The sequence below is a fragment of the Gordionus sp. m RMFG-2023 genome, chromosome 2 (genome assembly GCF_954871325.1).
Source record: "Gordionus sp. m RMFG-2023 chromosome 2, tfGorSpeb1-WG-v2, whole genome shotgun sequence".
Taxonomy (NCBI): domain Eukaryota; kingdom Metazoa; phylum Nematomorpha; class Gordioida; order Chordodea; family Parachordodidae; genus Gordionus; species Gordionus sp. m RMFG-2023.
Window position 1 is genome coordinate 24,990,604 of NC_088776.1, and position 20,250 is coordinate 25,010,853.

General features: G+C 27.3%; 1 protein-coding gene across 1 annotated transcript in view; it reads left to right on the forward strand.

Annotated features, from left to right (window-relative positions):
- The window catches only part of LOC135925579 (WD repeat and SOCS box-containing protein 1-like), a 50,869-nt gene extending 32,865 nt beyond the window's left edge, over positions 1–18,004 (forward strand). The window contains exons 6-9 of the mRNA XM_065460980.1: positions 5,372–5,556; positions 6,111–6,224; positions 16,710–16,823; positions 17,141–18,004. Coding sequence (XP_065317052.1) covers positions 5,372–5,556; positions 6,111–6,224; positions 16,710–16,823; positions 17,141–17,450 — 723 coding nt within the window. The 3' untranslated portion in view covers positions 17,451–18,004. The remainder of the gene's footprint in view (positions 1–5,371; positions 5,557–6,110; positions 6,225–16,709; positions 16,824–17,140) is intronic.
- The last annotated feature ends 2,246 nt before the right edge of the window (positions 18,005–20,250 follow it).

Genomic DNA, 20,250 nt, shown 5'->3' on the forward strand with positions numbered 1-20,250 from the left:
TGTTTAAGTAGGAGACAGCCCCATTTAAATGAAATCCTCTAAACCAAATAAATGACATAGCAAGAGAAAAGAAATAATATATTATAAAATTGACTTTCTTCACAATCTGGCCAATTTTTTAATTTTACTTTATTATAATTACTTATATATATGTAAATTCACACGATATACATCTTAACTTTATCATTTTTGCGAGATTTATTGATATTTTTATAAATTGAATTGCTTATGAAGAATATTTTAGGCCCTTCTAAATTTACACTCACCTCATATCACTGCCATAGCAAGAATTTATCCAATGGATTGAAGGGGGGGGGGGGTGGTACATAATTTTTTTAAAGGCTTCGCTCCCTAACTCTTTTTTTACCCAAGTTTTGGCCTGGTCCATAATAAAAAATTCTGATCTTCCCGTGTAGTGTTGTTAATCGACTAAGTCTAGTCGACTTAGCCGAAATTTCGACCCAAAACTGACTCTAGTTATGAATTCAGGTCAACTTGAGTCGACTAGAGGACGAATAGTTCTATGAACTTGAGTCGCCGACTAGAGGACGAATATGAACTTGACTCGTCGACTAGTGGATGAATAGTTCCATGAACTTGAGTACTAAAGGACGAAGATTTTAAATTAATTATTATTAATAAAACATTTGTTTTTTATTTTTAAATTTAGATTTCCAACTTGAGTCGTTATACGAAATATAATATACTAGTCGATTAGAGGACGAATAGTTCTATGTGAAGTTAGTTATTACTAATTAATAAAACATTTGTTCTGTTTTTTTTATTTTTTACTTTAGACTTCCAACTTGAGTCGTGAACAGGAGTTATATACTTATGTCGACTAGAGAACGAATAAATTATTGGGAATGGGGAAGATCGTGATTTAAAACAATTTAATATAATATAGCGATACACTTTATACCAACAAGATGTTTATTATAAAAATCGCGAGGGGGGGGGGGTGTTACTGCTTAAAACCTATTCATACAGTGATGTATATTGCCCACTTTTTTTAGATGAACAGAGCTATGTCAAGACAAACATTGCTTTTAATGTAGACCTTTTTTTTATCGAGATAATTTTTTATCTCACGAAGATAATTTATGCCTGAATTTTTTTTTTCAATAATTAATATAATTTGAATTTATTTTTTGTTACTTCGAAACACTCCTTTTTTCCTCTTTTTATAAATATATTATTTGTTTTCATGGTACTTTTAAAATAAATAAGATTTGTATTTTATTTTATATTTTTATTTAGTTATAATAAAAAAAGTAACATATTTTATTGTTTTATTTATAAAATCACATGTTATCATGTAAAATAATTTTAAATATGATTGTGCAAAAAAAAATTATTAATAAAATATAAGAAATAAAATAATTAAAAATTATTAGTAACCCCCCCCCCCCCTCCCCCACACCTTAATAATAACCAATCCCTCCTCTTGTTTCTTTCTCCCAGAATAAATCTTTCAAAATAAATTTTGGGTTATTTTAAAAAAGTTATAAAAAAGTAAAATTTTCTTGTTTTTTTACCATTAACAATATTTATTTAAATTTATAAATAAATTTTTGATATGTTCAGACAATTTATATTTTTTAATAAAAAAGAATAGTAAATAAATCATATATTAAAATTGCACATATACAGTAATAATATGATTTGTTATTGTTGTATCACATTTCCATAATGTGAAAAAACATTCTTATATAGTAGTTAAATAACTTTCCATAATTATTGTAAAAACATTCTGATAAAATTTTAAAAAAAATATTTTTGATATAATTTTTTTAATAATAAGAGTTCTTGAACTTTATTGAAGATTAATGTCAAAGTTATGAATCGAATATAATTTTTTTATGTTTTGGACCCAAGTTTAAGTGGGAAAATGAGAATTTAAAAAAAAAATTTAACATTTTTTTAAATGCATTATAAATTTTTTAAATTTTAATTAAAAACGCGTCAAATTTTTCTTGGTCTATATTAGCTCAGCCTATTTTTTATTATTTTTTAATTTACTAAATGTTCTCTCGCAATTACCTCTTCAAATGACAAAATTAAAATGTATTCATATGTCAAAAATAAATTAATATATGCACTTTTGTGCATATTGTAACTTGTAATGATTCATACACGCCTATTAAACACCTATTACATTTATTATCAAATCATATTGTGATATTCCATCTTCTTCATTTAACTCCTCACTTGTACATATGATATCATCATCCATTTCATTTAATGCTGCTATTAAATCTTTGAATATACTGGTAAATGAACACAATTCGTTATGTAATTTAACGCTCAATATATTTGCGAATTGTGCCAGTTTTTCCAAGGCATTTTCAGAAACCTTTACTATTTATTTCATCAAAATGCCTCATTTAAATTCTTTAACAGGTCCACTCGCACTTTTTAAAATCAATTGTCATCTTTCTACGGTACATATTCACTGAAATTTAATTTAACATGTTTACAATATATATTTTTACCCATTTGCTTTAAAAAAATTTAAAAATAATTTTAACAATTGTCATTATTCTATGGTACACCTTCACTGAAATTTTAATTTAACATGTTTACTATGTATATTTTTACCCATTTACCTTAAAAATTCAAAAATAACGAATATGACAATTGTCACTTTTTTATGGTACATAATCACTATTTAAAAAAATAACGATGACAAATGCCAGTGCATTAATATATTTAAAAGAAGCTATAAATAACTTACCCTCCCATAATTTTAATATCTACTAAATGTTATTATTATATTTATTGGAGTTAACACTAGAAGTCTTGGTCGAAAAAAATGATTAGGATAATAGGCGGGAAAAAAAGCAAACCAAATTTTAGATCGTCCTTTAAAAAACGACCCATATTTTGGATCGGATTGAATAAAACGACCAAAACTTTGGGTTGAAGTCGTAAAAAACGACCCGTTTGAGTCGAAAAAACGACACAACTATTCGTCTTCTAGTCGATTTAAGTATATAACTCGTATAACGACTCAAGTTGGAAGTTTAAAGTTAAAGAAAAATGTTTTATAAATTAATAATAACTAATTTAAAATCTCCGTCCTTAAGTTGGCTCAAGTTCATAGAACTATTCATCCTCTAGTCGACTCAACTATATAATTAATATTTACGACTCAAGTTGGAAGTCTAAAGTAAAAAGTAAATAACAGAACAAATATCTTAATTAATAATAACTAATTTGAAATATTCGTCCTCTAGTCGACTCAAGTTGACAGCTCAAGTTGACAGCTCAAGTTAGAAATATTCGTGCTCTAGTCGACTCAACTATATAATTTGTATTCACGACTTAAATTGGATGTCTAAAGTAAAAAAATGTAAATAAGAGAACAAATATCTTAAATAATAATAACTAATTTGAAATATTCGTCCTCTAGTCAACTCAAATTGACGACTCAAGTTCATAGAACTATTCGTCCTCTAGTCGACTCAACTATATAATTTAATTTGTATTCACGACTAATGAAAGTCTAAAAAAAGGTGTAAAATACAAAAAATATCTAATTAATAATAATAAATCTTTTATGAACTTGAGTCGACTTGAGTTCATAACTCGAGTTCACCACTTGAGTTTGAGTTAGTTGACATTTTCAACTAACGACTCGAGACTCTGAGTCGGAGTCTGATGAACTCGACTTTTAACAACACTATTCCCGCGGTTATTTTTATTTTGCCTTTTTAAAACATGTAAAATATTTACATCATCTCCGTTAAACTTGAGTGAATAATTGGAAGTACTAATTCGAAAATCTATACCAATTTGTGCTTCATTAGTGCCTTTGAGTGCGTTAACCAGAATAAATAAAAAATTAGCAACAAAATTTTAGCCAATCTTACGATTAAAAAACGACTAAAAGCATTTATTTTAAAATTGGCATCATGCGAGAGTGTAAAATAAGAAGAATTATTTTTAACTTTTAAATGGAAAAGATACTAAGAGACGATGGGAAGGGAGCCTGAAAAATTAAATGTCTGACTTGCTCTGATATTTATCAAATCATTTATTTGCTCGTTTTTTAAAATTAAAATCTGACTTTGCCGGAAATGTTCAATATATTTTCATAGAGATCAACAAACTCGGCCTAGCCCGTCAAGAATTTTAAAAAGGTTTTTGGCCTAGTCCGAAAAATATTTTGCCAAGGTTGCCCATCCCTGACCAAGATTTTATAAACACAATGATAAAAAAAAAATAAGTATTGAATAATTTTTCCCTTAGTTTTAAAAATCTTATATAAAATCTTTAAAGATTGCAATTTAAAAAAAATATAGTTAAAAATTAAGGCGGTGCCGATATTAAATATCGGATCGGACCGATATCCACCTATCCGATCTTTTTCTCTTTTTTGTTATTTTATGTTTAATATTTTCTAAATAATTTTTTTTTAAACCATGCAAATGCACACTACTCCCTAAATTTTATTTATTTTTTATTAAAAGTTTTTTTATTAAAATAGAAAGGAACACCCAACGTTTTATTTATTTAAAAATTTTTAAAATAATAACGCCAATTTTATTATTTATATTAAATAAAAGAGTTTTTTTTTATATGGTATCTAAATTATGGAAATATTTTACAAAAGACAAAAATAATTTTGCAAATACCTTTCTGCGTAATTCTAATTTCACGGGTTTAACAGTCTTCGCTTATCTACTATTTATAACTAATTTTTTCCTTAGTCTTCACTTAATTTTCTTATCTAGTGTTTTATAATTTTTTAATTAATTCACACACAATTTTTCATCAAAGTTTTTATTCAAATACAATAAAAATTAAAGTCCATAAAAATATAATTCTTCTAAAATCCTTAAAATTGAATTAACAAAAAAAACAAGAATCATAAAATCTAAGAATCATAAAATCGAGGAATGATAAATCGCTAAAAAAAATTAAGTTCCCAAAATATAATAATCCTTATTTACTATTTATTGTTTTTAAATTGGCATTTAAATAAAAAAATACAACTTTTTACAATAAACGAAAACTAGTAATAAATTGAACAAAAACACCAATATCCATAAACATTTAAAGCCATTCCATCAAACGGCAGTCGAAGAGCTAATACAAAAAGAATGAGAGCATAATTCGATTTTTTGCATAAAAAATATTATTTTTACATTTGGTTAAAAGGGGGGTGGTCAATATAAATATCGGATCGGGTTTGGACCAATATCGGATCGGATTGGTGAAAAATATGTGAATCGGCACAGCCCTATTAAAAATAAAAGGTAGGCAAATATCCAGGATAGTGAGTAAGTAATACTGTTTTTCAAAAAATTAATAGTAATTTTCTAGCTTTTTTTTCAAAAAAATCTATTTACTATCAACACTTTAGATCTATATCTGGAACTCTTTATACGCCGAAAGAGAGTATTCTATGATCAAATCCTTGAGCGGTCATTTGAACGAAATTGTTGACTGCGATCATTCTTCCGATGGAGCTTTGCTAATCACGGCTTCCCTCGATTCATATGTTATTTTATGGGACCCTTATACCTTCCAGGCTCTCAGAAAATTTGGGTTATAAATAAATATATCATTAAAATACATATTTACTATTCTTCGATTATAATAGCCATATTAGTGATCTGCATCGGGCCTAATTTTTCAAGCCCGGCCCGAACCCAAAATTTATTTTAAAAAAATTTACCGGCCCGGCCAGGGTTGAATTTATTTAAATATAGAAATTAATTTTTATAATTACTTAAAATAAAAGACATATGTTATATAGCGTTTAGTTTCAATAAATTAAATCAAAATTTTTTATTTTACATAAAAAATTCAATATAAAATTGATAAATTTAGATATATTTAATAAAATTTCTAAGGTCCGACCCGACCCGGCCCTAAATTTTTTTAAAAATATTAGGCCCGGCCCGAACCCGATTATTTAAATAGAATTAGGCCTGGCCCGAAGCCCGTTCGGGCCGGGGGGCCGGGCCTTTTGAAGATCTCTAAGCCATATACTGTATAAGGAAACCAATTCTGGTATGGTAGAGATCAAGCTACTTTGGAATTTATATCTATGAATAGTTCTATAAAATATTGGCTATATTATTATATTGATCTATTAGGCATAAATTTCCTCCTCCCAGACCAATTTTTGCTTCGGGGCCGAATAGTCATGGCGTAAGAGGAGTTCAATTCATATCTGACAACCATTTGTTTTGCAGCGTGGCTGATGATGGGTAAAATTATTAAAATATTTTTATTATCAATAAATATTTACAAGTAACTAAAATTATAAATCACTTAAAGTTAAATATATTATAAATAAGTTTATAAAAAATAATATATCGTAATTAAACAAGATTACTTTATTATTAAAACATTATTTTTTTAGATATATTGATTTAAAAAAGTTTGTACATCATTTGCATAATTTTTAATTTATAATTAACTTAATTAAAATCAGAGGAGCAGTGCTCTTTAAAAAACTGAAGTGGAATCAAGCTTTTTTAAAAAGGGACGTTAATGCCTCTATAATTTTGTAAAACGAAAATCGTAATCGAAATATATATATCTAAAACAAATAAACTTGATATCGAATTTTTAAAGAAACATATAGTTATATTTTGGTGGTAATAGCATCAATAGGCTTATTATAAGACATATGAAATGTTAAATTAAGACCTGGGAGAGCGGGGGTTTAGCCAAGATCTCTCTACGGTAGTGTGATTTCGGACGTGTCTCAAATCATTAATTTTGCATCTGAAGTTTGGTAGAGAAATATAATTATGATCTTGCACATCGATCGGCATTTATGTTTAGGACACTGGGTTTGTAACCGAATGAAATACCAATAGTTTTTTGTAATTAAACTGTAGTAATATTACATATTTATCTTTTTGTATATTGTTTTGCGGCTCTAAGTTAACATAATTGAAATTTTTAGATTAACTTTCTTTTTATTAAATATTAGTATATACTAAAATTTAATATAATTTATTTTCTTGTTGCAATAATATTCAAATGTTTTTTTATATAAAATTAACTTTTATCGAATATATATATATATACTGATAAATTGTGATAAACTATTATTATTTTATTACCACTTAAATCCTTAATTCTTGTCTAACTCGATCCTTAAAATTCCCTACATAAAGTCTTATTAGTAGAAATTTACCAAATTTTCTACGCAAAAACAATCACTACGGGGTATACGGGTTTATCTTCATTATGGGCAAACACGTTTCTCATGTGATGATTTTATAGCCCTCATGAATACACAAGGATGTATTTTACCATTATTAATCTGAAAGTAAGGGGATCATTTTCTAGCCATCAGTATTCATATTAGCACACAACTTTCAAAAGCCTTACATATGGTGTGTCTGCTTCGTCTTTGGGACATTTTAAATAAAAATCATAAACAAATATGAATTTTCTCAAAATTAAATAAAATTTGAGACATATTATTAACACAAATGTTCTCTACCAACCAGAAACTTATTGAATCGTTGAAAAATTTTGATACCAACCGCATACCATTCTTTTTGTAACTAATTTCCCAAAATTAGTTCCTCGGAACGGTGATCAATGCCATTAGAACAAAAATTCTACTATACGAGTTTTAATGAAATAAAAATAAATTTTGGCATCTCAATCAGTTCTATGCAATGTTGACGCTACTTTTGAAAGTAGCACGCCACCACACTATTTTCAAAAGAGATTCTGCTACTTTTTACGCTCCTTTATAAAAAAAAATTAGATTATTTTATTTATATATAATCGTCATGCCTTATTAATTTTTTCCAAGAGCATTTTTAAAAATTCACCTTTCATATGTTAAAGAAACTATAATAGTAATCTTTAAAAACTTGCTTTTAGCTCTTCTATAAAATTTTCATGGACATAAAACTTTATAAATTAATATTTCAAGTAAAAAATGAACAATCTAAGGAATAATTATAATGAATTATATGATTTGATCTTTATATTCTGATTAGATTGTGTCCAAAATACGAATTTGCAAAATTTTGAAACTTTATCAAAAAAGGAAATGAACCTTTTTTAAATATAAAAAAACGTTCCAAAATATAATTCTGGAAAATTTCAAAAATTTAAATACGATTTTATTAAAATTTTTGAAAGATATATTCTGAAAGTTATGTTTTGTAAGCTATGTAACCTTTGAAAGTTTTGTAACTTTTTGAATTCTTTAAAAATTTTGCACATTGTCTTGAATGGATATAGAACATTATATATTCCTAAATATTTTTCATGTTTAGTGAAATAAAATTGATAAAAATATCTGATTTATTAACATTTTGATATCGATTATTGACTTTTTTATATCAATAATTGATTTACTTTTCATATAAGAGATATCTTATTATCTAGCCATGCTTGATTCAAAGGATAGGCACGACCTTAATTGTATATTTAGTCAAGGGCGACACCAACGCCACACAGCAATAAACCATATAATAAATCGAGGCTAACAGCCGCCCACATTCTGAGCTATCTTGGACCCACAAATTTATCTCAAGTAGATGGCTTAAGATGATGGTACAACCATACCTTGGGCCGGAAAATCACTAATTTAGGACTACACATGCGTCTCTTCATTCCTTGCAAACATAAATATCAATCCACTAATACAGGCACAAATTAAAAAGATTAATACAGAAATTTTAACAACTTCATATTCACTCCAATAGTGACTTCCACAAATGGCATTTTTCGCCATTAACATATAAGTTTTTAAAAAAATCTAGGCAATAAAACGGATTTTAGAAACGATGCCGGAAATTTTTTATATATGTGCCAAAAAATTCAAATAGAAATTTTTAGACATAATTATGGTAACTTTTTGGGAACTCAATTATAAAATTGTATTTTTAATTGTATAGTTTTTTAAATTGATCTTATTTTGAAATCAGTTATTTTACTTTCAATTTATTTTATTTAAATTTAATAAAAGCTTGTCTAATTAGGAGCCCCGTATAATTCTGCACTCGCGTTAAACTAAGGATGATTAGGTACTACATGGAAACAATTTCTGTATAAATTGTTAATATTTAGTAAAAATGGTTAAACAGTAAGGATTTAAAAAAAATAGTAAGATAAAAATAAAAATTTGACCCTCATTAGTGATGGGTGAACAAATATAGGGGAATGCATTATAACATTTATTATAGCAACGCCAAGCCCCATGCTTATAAATTAATTGAAACAGGGACTTTTAAAGGATATAGAAAATAAAATATCGCCAATTTAAAATTAGTGAGGACCAAAGTATTATAAAATATTAAAATATATAAAATGCAAAATATTCTTTTATCATCTCGAAATAGGATTTGAAAAAATGCATAAGGTTAGGAAACTAGTCTTTTTAAGAACAAATCTCCAGTTTATAGGGAACGCAACTTCTGCAAAAGATAAATTGCTCTATTCTAGATGTCTAAGATATGATATGAAATTTTTAAAACTAAGTCCCGTTGTTTCCCTATTTCCCCTTATTATAGTTTTCCGGGAAATTTACATCCCTATTCCTGTCACATATGTTACATACCCATTGGCTAATATGTCAATTTCTATGCTCTAATCCGGTTGACGTTTTAAGGGAATAATTTTTTATTAAAAATGGTCTAAAATTTAAATTCATCAAAGCCCTAATGATAAAAAATTTAATATTTTATAATGGAAAATGGTATAGAAATCTATTTCAAAAAAAATAAACGAACTTTTAAAAAATTTTATTTTCTCAATGGGGGGCCTAGAGTTTAAATTCTCCCAGCAGCTACCCCACTATCTCATTTCCATCACCCAAACTAAAGAGTTATACTCCAAACAACTAGATGGTTTCTTACCTTTAAGCATAAAGTAGATTCGAAATCACGCTAATTAATGTTATGCTCTTAAATAACCAACTTCTTAAGTAACAGATAATCAGATTACGTTTGGAAGAAGGGTTCCTTTTACAAGATGCAATACAAATATAGATTAGAGCCTAATTAATTTTTTAAAATCTGGGTCATGCTGGCTGTCGAGTGACCGAATGTTTTTATGTAAATAATTCATGCATTTTACTAAGTCATTATATCTAACATTAATCGATTTTGTGGTTATGTTTTCCCCCTTGCCGTATTGTTATTAGATCAGACTTGATAACTATACTTTTAAAATCTATCGAAACCGAGATCTATACAAATTTTATACATTTCCAACGATACCAATACAAATGTATTCGATGCAATACATAAAATCATCGATACTTTTGCGATTTATTTTTGAGAATCATTTATTAACAATTAACAAATAAATCAATATTAAAAATATACATATATAAAATATTTACAAATTAACATCAATTACTAAATAAAATATTATTTGATTCTAACAATAAAACATTTTCAAAGTTTTTATAAAGGAAACATCCTCTCCTATCAGTAAAGTCATTTTTAACAACACTGAATAAGCGTTCAACTTAGGTGCTGGAAAGAATTATAGTGTTTTATTTAATAAATAATTGTTTAATATTATAGAAATGATTAAAATGATGAATTTCTACTCTTTGCTAAAAATTAGTAAGGTTTTGTTTTATAAAATTATTTTTATCAAATAATTTTTAATATTTATGATGGATTAATTAATTTAATCAAATAATACATTTTAAAAATGTATAAATTAAATCTTTTTTATTTTTATATTTAAAATAGAAAATAAACTATGATGCAAGTAATACGATAAAATGTAAAATAATTAGGATTAATTTAATTTTATCAAATAAATACGAAATATTTTTTGTGAAAATTAAATTTTTGTTTCTAATTTTTTTTGTTGAAAAATAGAGATTAACTATAGATAGTAACTAAAATTATCGATTTACCGCTCGATACATTAAAATATATCGGATGTGGTATCGTACAATATCTTAATACTTCAATAATTCTGTGCTATTGGCATTGATGATAGGCCCAGTCTCACTCACAATGGTCTTGGGAAAGCCCATTTGAGTGAATAATCTTCTTATATTTAGAATACTGCTGGTTGTAGTTATTAGTGGATGGATTTCTATTGGAGAATGCATTGATTACGTATTGTAACCAAGATCTGATGTGGAAAGATCCACAAAAGTCAATATGGACTCGGATCAGCAGGACCAAAATCCCAACGAGGCTTATTACTTACTTAAGAGGATGACCCAAAACATAGTAAATAATTATCTTCGCTTTATGTTATAAGAGACCTCTAAAATATTCTCTTTAAGATTTCTACGCAAATCTGACTGTATTTCACACGATCTAATTTCTAGAAAAATTGGATTTTATTTTACTTTCTTGATTGTATGTTTTTGCCTCAATATTTTTTCTAAAATTGATATAAAAACAAGATCTAAGTATTCCTATTATATTATTAGCATATTAAATTATCATAATAAAATTTTACATACAAAATGGAGGCACTGAAAATTTTGAAAAGTGTGAAGAAAATGAAAAATGATTCTACGAAGAATTGAATTCGGACCGTATAAAATTAATATTATTTAATTTCACTTTATAACTTTTAGTTATTGGCAAAATAAGAATATAAAAATATTTAAAACAAACAAATTAAAAATCTTTATATTCTTGTACCTCTTCGTCTTACGAACTCTAATGAAACCCTCCCTCCTATTTATGACAATACTTGCCATGCAATTTTATCCAAATACCCTGAAGGTACTTTTCAATCTTCAGCAAACCCATAAAGTCTTTTTAAAAAAATTTTGTTAGGGGACTTGATGGAATTCGCCCTATTTTTTTACAGGATTTCATTAAACCTGCCATTATAGAAAGTAGTAGTTTATTGGCCAATTTCCGATATTATTTGGGGCTAAATTAATCGCACTTAAGAGACGCCCATTAGTTATTGGATCTGTCTTTAACAGGATTACATCAAGAATAATCTGTTCCCGGATCAAAAATAGCCTACCAACCTCTTTTCAACTCTTTTTGGGGTGAAGGTTGGTTGCGAAAGTACTTTCCTAGTTCGAATTTAGGATTTCGTCTTAGTGTCGAGGAACTCCGCATAGCGCAGGTTTACGATTAGGATGCCCATTTGTTTTTCCCTAAGCTTGTATTTTATGTAAAGAAGTAGTTGAGTAGAATGGCTACCATCCCCTCCCTTTCAAATTCTGCAAAGGGAGAAGTATTCGTCATCAAACAATTAATTATTTATTAGGTAAAATCCTTAATAAAGCAGGGTACCCATCTACCCTGGAACCCATGGGACTTAACTCAGATGGCATAGCTCATATACCATTCCAGTAAGGAAAAGAATTAGCTTGGGATTATACATAAATAGATGTATTTGCAGCCAGCAATTCCCTTCCAGAATGCATCAGCCAAATGGAGACGCGATTTAATAAAATACTCATTTTTAACCGATATTACTTTTATCCCATTTGTTACAACTACTTTAGGAAAATTTGACCCTGATGCAATTAAATTTTTTAAATTTTAGGTCGTGAAATTTCATCAAATTTTGGAGATCATAATGAATGTTTCTATCTAAAACTACAAATTTCAATAGAAATATATAAATCAAATCTATATGCTAAAAACCATATTTATTCATAATTATATTTATCTACCCATTAAAAAAAAATATAAAGATTATAAATAATAATTATCCAGCTTCATATATTCTTCATCCCCACAGGTCCATTCTTTGTTCCTCCTAGCTGACATCTTCTCCAATTGACCCAATATCTTCACTCCAAATCTCTAACAAAAGACTTTTCTTTAACAATAACCCATGTGATGTTTTCGTTTTCTTCCCCTCCACCAGGAAAAAACTAATTCCCCTGTCAGAAAATAACTGACATTTGATGTATTATATTAAATTTATTTATTCTTTTTTTCAACAGCTACAACACGCCCACCCTTCGCAAGCCCAGCGTCCCTTTCTCTGTGGTGGTGTTGTATCGAATCACTCTTTGAATTGTATCGACCCTGAATTGTTTCAAATGGCCCCTTTGAATTGTATCTGGACGCCTTGAAGACGTTCAGGAAATTTGTCGAATCGTCTTCTTATGATGATTTATATAATCGCGAAAACACATATTACCAATAATGACATGTACATTGGGGTATCTGCATTTATAATCTATGGAACATTAATATGGACAATGTAATATCAGCAAAACATAATAATTCATTCATTTTAAGACATTTGGGAAATATTAATATACATTATTTGGGTATGATTCATGGTAATTAAGAAATAATGATTTTACATATAATAATGTAATGTGAACACATGGTCTATGTGTGAAATGCAATTTCAACACATGTAATTTTCCTTCTGTCATGTGAAAAAAACAAAGCTACATTTTTATAAATATCTCCTAAAATGAATAGAAAAATCCATCTTTAGGTATTAAAAATAATTGCGAAACTTTGCCAAACAAAGATTTTAAATAAAATTACAAAACATATGAATAGAAATAAATTTAATATTTTATATGGAGGAAAAATATATAATACGTAGAAAATACAATATTTCCCATCTAGGAATTACTCAGTATCCTAAGAAAAATATACCATTTCTACCTACCTCTGCCATCACAATGAGCACAAATTCACAAAAATGTAGAATGCAACATAACAAAAATTGAGAATATAATGGGCTATATGGTATATATGTAAAGAATTTTTAATACACCTTGACAATATAAAATAATTTGAGTCTTTTCTTTAAAAAAAATGTACATAAAATAAATAGTAAAATGTGATATGCTATAAAATTATTACAAAGATAAAAAAAATGTAATATGCAGCATAAATTTACAAAAAAAAATTTACACAAAAAAAAACTTTCTCCAGTATGCAAACTAAACAATATTCTCACCTCAAGGCATACCCATCAACATGGCTGACCTTATCTGTAAAAATATTTTCCCTTCACATCATTGCATACCATAAAAATAATATAATAATTGCAAATAAAACTTTTTATAAAATTTTATAATTTAAAAAAAAAATATATATATATTAAATATAAAGATTTCATAATTTGGAAGAAAAAAATTACACATCATCTAATATATCATATAAATCCATACCCAATATATATATATATATCAAATGCAGGCACTAAATCAAAATAACTATCCACCTATAACATTATAGATATTATTCTGACTTCATCATACTTCAATTCCTTTAAATTATCATTCATAATTAAATATATCATATGTGTAATTCACATTACACCCTATTTCATAAAAATGGTTAATTACTTCAAAATAAACAACATTAACTCACCCTCAATAAATCCCTTAATAACATATCAACCTTAATTGAAACTAAATTACAAATACAATATATTAACATTAATTAATAATAAATGATCCCACACATGTCCATCCCTTTAAAAACCCAAAATGCATAATTATATAATACACACTTTATTACAACAGTCTATTTCCATATATATTTTCCTAAATTTCAAATATTTAAATATTTAGCAATCCTTTCTGTCCTATTGATCTTGAGGTCTTAGCTTCCTATGACGGACCTATAACACCATTCAATGAGTTTTAAGGCATACCAAATAATAAGACCATATCTATTGTCAAAATTGGATGTACAATATACTTCTAGACATATAATATACCAAATATTACTGTCTTAAATTCCTGATCTTATTTTCATATTCCTGCCTAATACTCATTACATACTTTCTATCTTACCCTTTGTAAGCTAAATATATAAGTATAGAAACCCTTAAACTCACCCCTTAATCTCACTTACCCCTGTATAGTTTCTAGTACTTGTGTTGTGGTTTCACAGTAAAATTCAAAATTACATGAAAAAAAAATGGTTCTTACCTTTTTATAACAAATAACTCTTGAATTTCCAGGTTCTGTACATGCATCACTTTCTTATCCTTTACATTGCATTGTGTTCCGCATTAATCCCTAGATAAATCCTGAAGTCATCGGCAACAATAAAACGATCCATATTTATTCATAATTATATTTATCTATCCATTAAAAAAAATATAAAGATTATAAATAATAATTATCCAGCTTCATATATTCTTCATCCCCACAGGTCCATTCTTTGTTCCTTCCAGCTGACATCTTCTCCAATTAATACAATATCTTCACTCCAAATCTCCAACAAAAGACTTTTCTTTAACAATAACCCATGTGATGATTCCGTTTTCTTCCCCTCCACCAGGAAAAAACTAATTCCCCTGTCAGAAAATAACTGACATTTGATGTATTATATTAAATTTATTTCTTCTTTTTTTCAACAGCTACAACATATGCATGATTTTAATGTAGAATTTAAAAAAAATAATAATAAAGAATATGGTTATATTTAAAAAAAAACTATATTAAATTTTAATATTTTTTAAACAAAAGGAAAAAGACTATTATTATAAGTTTTGTCCATCATAATGTAGTGGTCATTATTCTTTGAGTAATTTAAAATTAAACCATATCCCTCAAAGCTTATTTTTAATTAATTTTATGATCGCTTTTTTGACTATAAGTTTAAAAAGAGATTATTTTGCCACATTTTCATACGAACAGGAAGTTGATACTATTAATGGGATGAATACATTATTAACAGAAATCTACGAATATTTTAAGCTTTTCTTTCTCTCAGCAATTCCAAATGGATCGTAATCTATGAGAAGGGGCAAAAATATCGATATAGGTAAAATCCCAATACATATGTTTGCCTTTTTCCCATGTGATAAGTGTATGTCCATCCTGTCAAGTGTTGTTAATGTGAGAAGAATTCTGCAATTTGAGCTGTGTTGGATTATTAGCTCCATAGAGTGCTTCTGAATAATTTTATAAATTATTTCATGTTATGTTTATGTATCTATTAAATAGACAATGGAGGTATTTTGCTTTCTGATCAACTTATGCCCTACATCTTTGCACTTGTAGGGTTGAGTTATTTCTATCTCTAACCTGATTGCCACGGCGCATCAATTCAGCTTCTTTCAGAAGTGATCATATTTTTGCAAGGATATTAATGTTATTTAATTTAATTGAGTGTAGCCCATTCGAAAAAGAAAAAAATGGAATGAAGGCCTATCAAAAGGGGGTATAGGGAGCAAAGCCCCCATACATTCCCTCCTTTTGTTTTTTTTACACTACCATTTACTCTTGATAGTTCTTTTCTTGATACCACCAATGAATATTATTTGTGCATAAGATACAATTATAATTAAAAACATTATTTTTATCAATTAATTGTTAAAAAGCCATTCTTACCTAAAGCTTTTTAAAATAACAATCATATTTGTGAAGTAAAAATTTATTATTCGTCAATAATTTTTTATTATTCGTGCAAAAATTTCATATCATATTTTTTGATGGACTTAATTAAAACCTATATTAAAGAACAAATATTTAACTACCGCATCATTCTTTATACGACATTTTATAATATTGATTTTATTTTATATATGCTCATTCATCAAAGCAAATATTTTTTTGCAACGAACAAAAATATTATAATATTTAATTTATAAACATTACATGAGTCATTAATTTTTCTTGACTTTTATAGTATTTTGTTTAAATCGATAAACCCGAAATATCTAATTAATATTTAATTTGATACGGAATAAAAAAAAGTTATGAAACAATCTCGAATTTTAATATAATTCTTATTGAAAAAAATGTTTATTTTTGGGGTGAAATCTCACAGGTATTTAAGACTCTGGGATCCTCATTCTGATTTGGAATTGCCGATTAAAATTGGCAGACAGGATTTTCCTTTATGCTGTAAGTATTCCGCTAATCCTTCGATTCTAGCAACCGGGTAAAATTTTAAAAATAATTTATATACTTTATTTGTAAATATTTTATTTTTGGTTATAAAAGTATTTAGGTTTTTGAAAGTTGTTTTTTTTGTTGGGGGGGGGGGGGTGTAGACAAATAATATAATATTCTTTTAAAATAATTATATCTCGATGGATCGTTTTATAGCTCTGCTAAAACTAATATTTGAATAATCTTTATTTATTGGCATATAATGTAATTACCATATTTCTTCTTTATTTAATTACTAGCGAGCTGTTATTTTATTTAATTAACTAATTTAATCTTCATTACCTTGAATTAAATAACTGTGAATAGAGACAAATTTGGTCGTTTAATGTTATGGGGTATGTGCGATTCCCATATCCACTATGGTGATATCTGCAAAAATATAATTTGCGAGCATTCAGATCCTTCCATGCCGTCTTCCCGGCACTTTGACCAACCCAATCGCTTGGAACACCTTTGTAGATTAGCTCTTCGTATTTTAGTCCCAGATACAACTAAATTAGATTCTCATTTTTCCAAAATTTTACCGAGAGGATTAATTTCTTACATAAAGTATTGCGATGTGAAATCACAGAATCAAGTTCTATCCTCGAATTACCCTTACATAATTTATCATTGAATATATTAAAAATTATATATTTTACAACATTATATAAAGCTGATTGTTCAAAACCATTTGTGTATTAACCGTGTAATATGTATTTTCAAATATATTTTATCTCTGAAGACCATTTATTTATAAACCATTTGTAATATAATATTATATTTATATAAAATTATCTCTATTTTATATTATAAATAACTAAATTTGTTATTACATCTTATAGGATTCCAATGCATTATGTTTATGCACCCAAATTTGTAACTCTCATAATTATCGTTTAGCGAAACATAATTATTACAACGAGATTTTATACGTGAATTTTGAGACTATCGAATTTCATAGGATCTAAATTCTTATAGGCCTAAATTTAATAAATGCAATATGATTAATGATATATATATACAATTTTTTGCACCGGTACAGGACTGGATACAAATTTTTATTTATCTACCAGGCCAGGCCAATTACTGGTATTGGGTTTTATTTAAAAAAATACTTTTATCATAATGTTGGACTACTATATGCCGGTTTTTAATAAAAAATTTATTTTTCAAAATATAAAAAAACAATATACCTTTTTTTGTGTTGTAATAATAAGTACAGTATATTTTGTTTATTAATTTCACATTAAATTTTCATTTTTTAAAATAAATTCGTAAATATAGGAAAAGGAACTGGTTAATTAAGAACTGGGCCGGGTCCAGATATGGAATGTTTTTCAGAGAGAATGATGTGTAAAGTGTCTAAACTTCAGAAAAATAATTTTTTTTTTAACTTTAACGTCTTCTTTCCGATTTGAATAGAATACATACAATTAATTATTTATATATATTAAACTAATTAAAATTTTATATTTATTTAATCAGAGATCTATCTGTAATCTCGGCCCAAAACGGGCCAAGTGATTTTAAAAATCCAGCTTATTGTATATAAATTAAACAGGTAGAAAATCTTACTATAAATCATTTAACATTCATTTGTTTTCTATATTTCTTTCCCATTAACAATTATAAAATGTACTACCTAAGTTATTTAAAATGACAAAATTATAAGAATCCGGGTCAGGTCTTAAAATAATCTGGACTGGGTCTATAAATAAAAAAATATTCGATCCGGTTTTAAAAATTTGACTTCTGCAGGCTTTGGTACAAATTAAGAAATTTGAACCATGAGATGTATAATTATGGCTTGAAAATAATTTCGCTCATACCTAGTTGTTACTGATAATATGGTATGTAGCTGCTTGTAGCGTTTTTCGAAATCTTGACATCCAATGGGTCCACAATTAATACAACCTATACAGGATATTTTAATAATACATCATATATATTTTATTGGTTTTAGCAATAAATCTATAATCCTAAATATTTCAATAAAATTTTATAAGATTGACAAAGTAATAAATTTATCAATGTTTTCTGCAATCTGGAATTTCTATTAAAGCAGATCTAGAGTTATCTGGGTCGGTGAGTTGAAACACTGTCCTGCTGGAATATGAAAAATTCATTATTTTACAATTCTTTAATAGCAAGCAATAAGTGTTCACCGAGCACAACGTCATGATAGTATTCACCATTAATTCTGAGGTCTGGATCGATAAAGAAGAGCTCTGTATAGCCTACTACTTGATGCTCCGACTGAAACAATGACGGATTTAGAGAAATTTGAACGAGTACGAAGGTTAATTGGCTCCATTGTTTTTTCCTCGTTGAAATTGCAACGTACATTTTATCATTTTACAGATTTACCATTGGAGTTACTGAAAACTTTTCACCATGAATCATATGAAATGAACTAACCTCTGAGGGTATTTTCGTAGAAGTTGCTTGGTACATATCAGACGGACATAGGTCCTGGGTTTGTTTCTTTTAAACATTTCACCTGCAGAACTTTATGGATAAATCGATGCAAGTTTGCGAAATACTCGGGATACTTGACGAATTGTTCTGTGGGTGTCAGGCCGGCCTTCTGGGCTCAATAAGAGTATTTCTGTTTCTTTTTTAAATATTTCAGCTGAAGCTTTTAAAGATCGCATAATAATTTTTACTTTTATTTCAATATTACATATATTTATTACACAAAAATTCAAAGAATAAATTACATTGAAAAAATGTATAATTTTAGTAATTTTTTATTAATTTGTATAGTAATTGCTTCTCAAAATTGTCATCTGATAAACAGTAGAAAAGCCGCTAACAGTTAAACCCTTCTCGGTAGGTAGAGTTACAGTGTCAATTTCTATATGTATTTTCTCATCTTGTTTGTCATATAATATCCTTAGCCCTTTTCCATATATTTTCCCAGTCACCTCAAGAACTTTAAATATTTTTATATTATCACTCTCATTGTTTATAATCTCAATCAGTTTTTTCTTTAAAAATATATCTCTATGATCCTTAATTCTTTTAGGATTCCCAATTTTTTTATCCCCATTTTTATTCCTAATTGAATAATACTCAATAATTGACTGCTGAGATCTATATTCCTCATTCTTACCCAAATCTGTTAACAATTTCATTCTTAGTGTCAATTTCTATATGTATTCTGATCTGTTTTATCATATCAGGCGTTTATTTCACAGCAGTCATCGAATCATATATCAGTATTCAGTATAGCGAAATATAATTATCTTATATACTAATAAATATACAAAAAATTTTATAGAATATTAAGTTATAAGAATATATATTACAAGAATATAATAAATTCTTAAGGTCAATAAAAATAAAGTATAGGTACCGTTTTTTATAAAAACTTTAAAAATAACGATTATGACAATTATCACTTATCTATGGTACATCTTCACTGAAGTTTT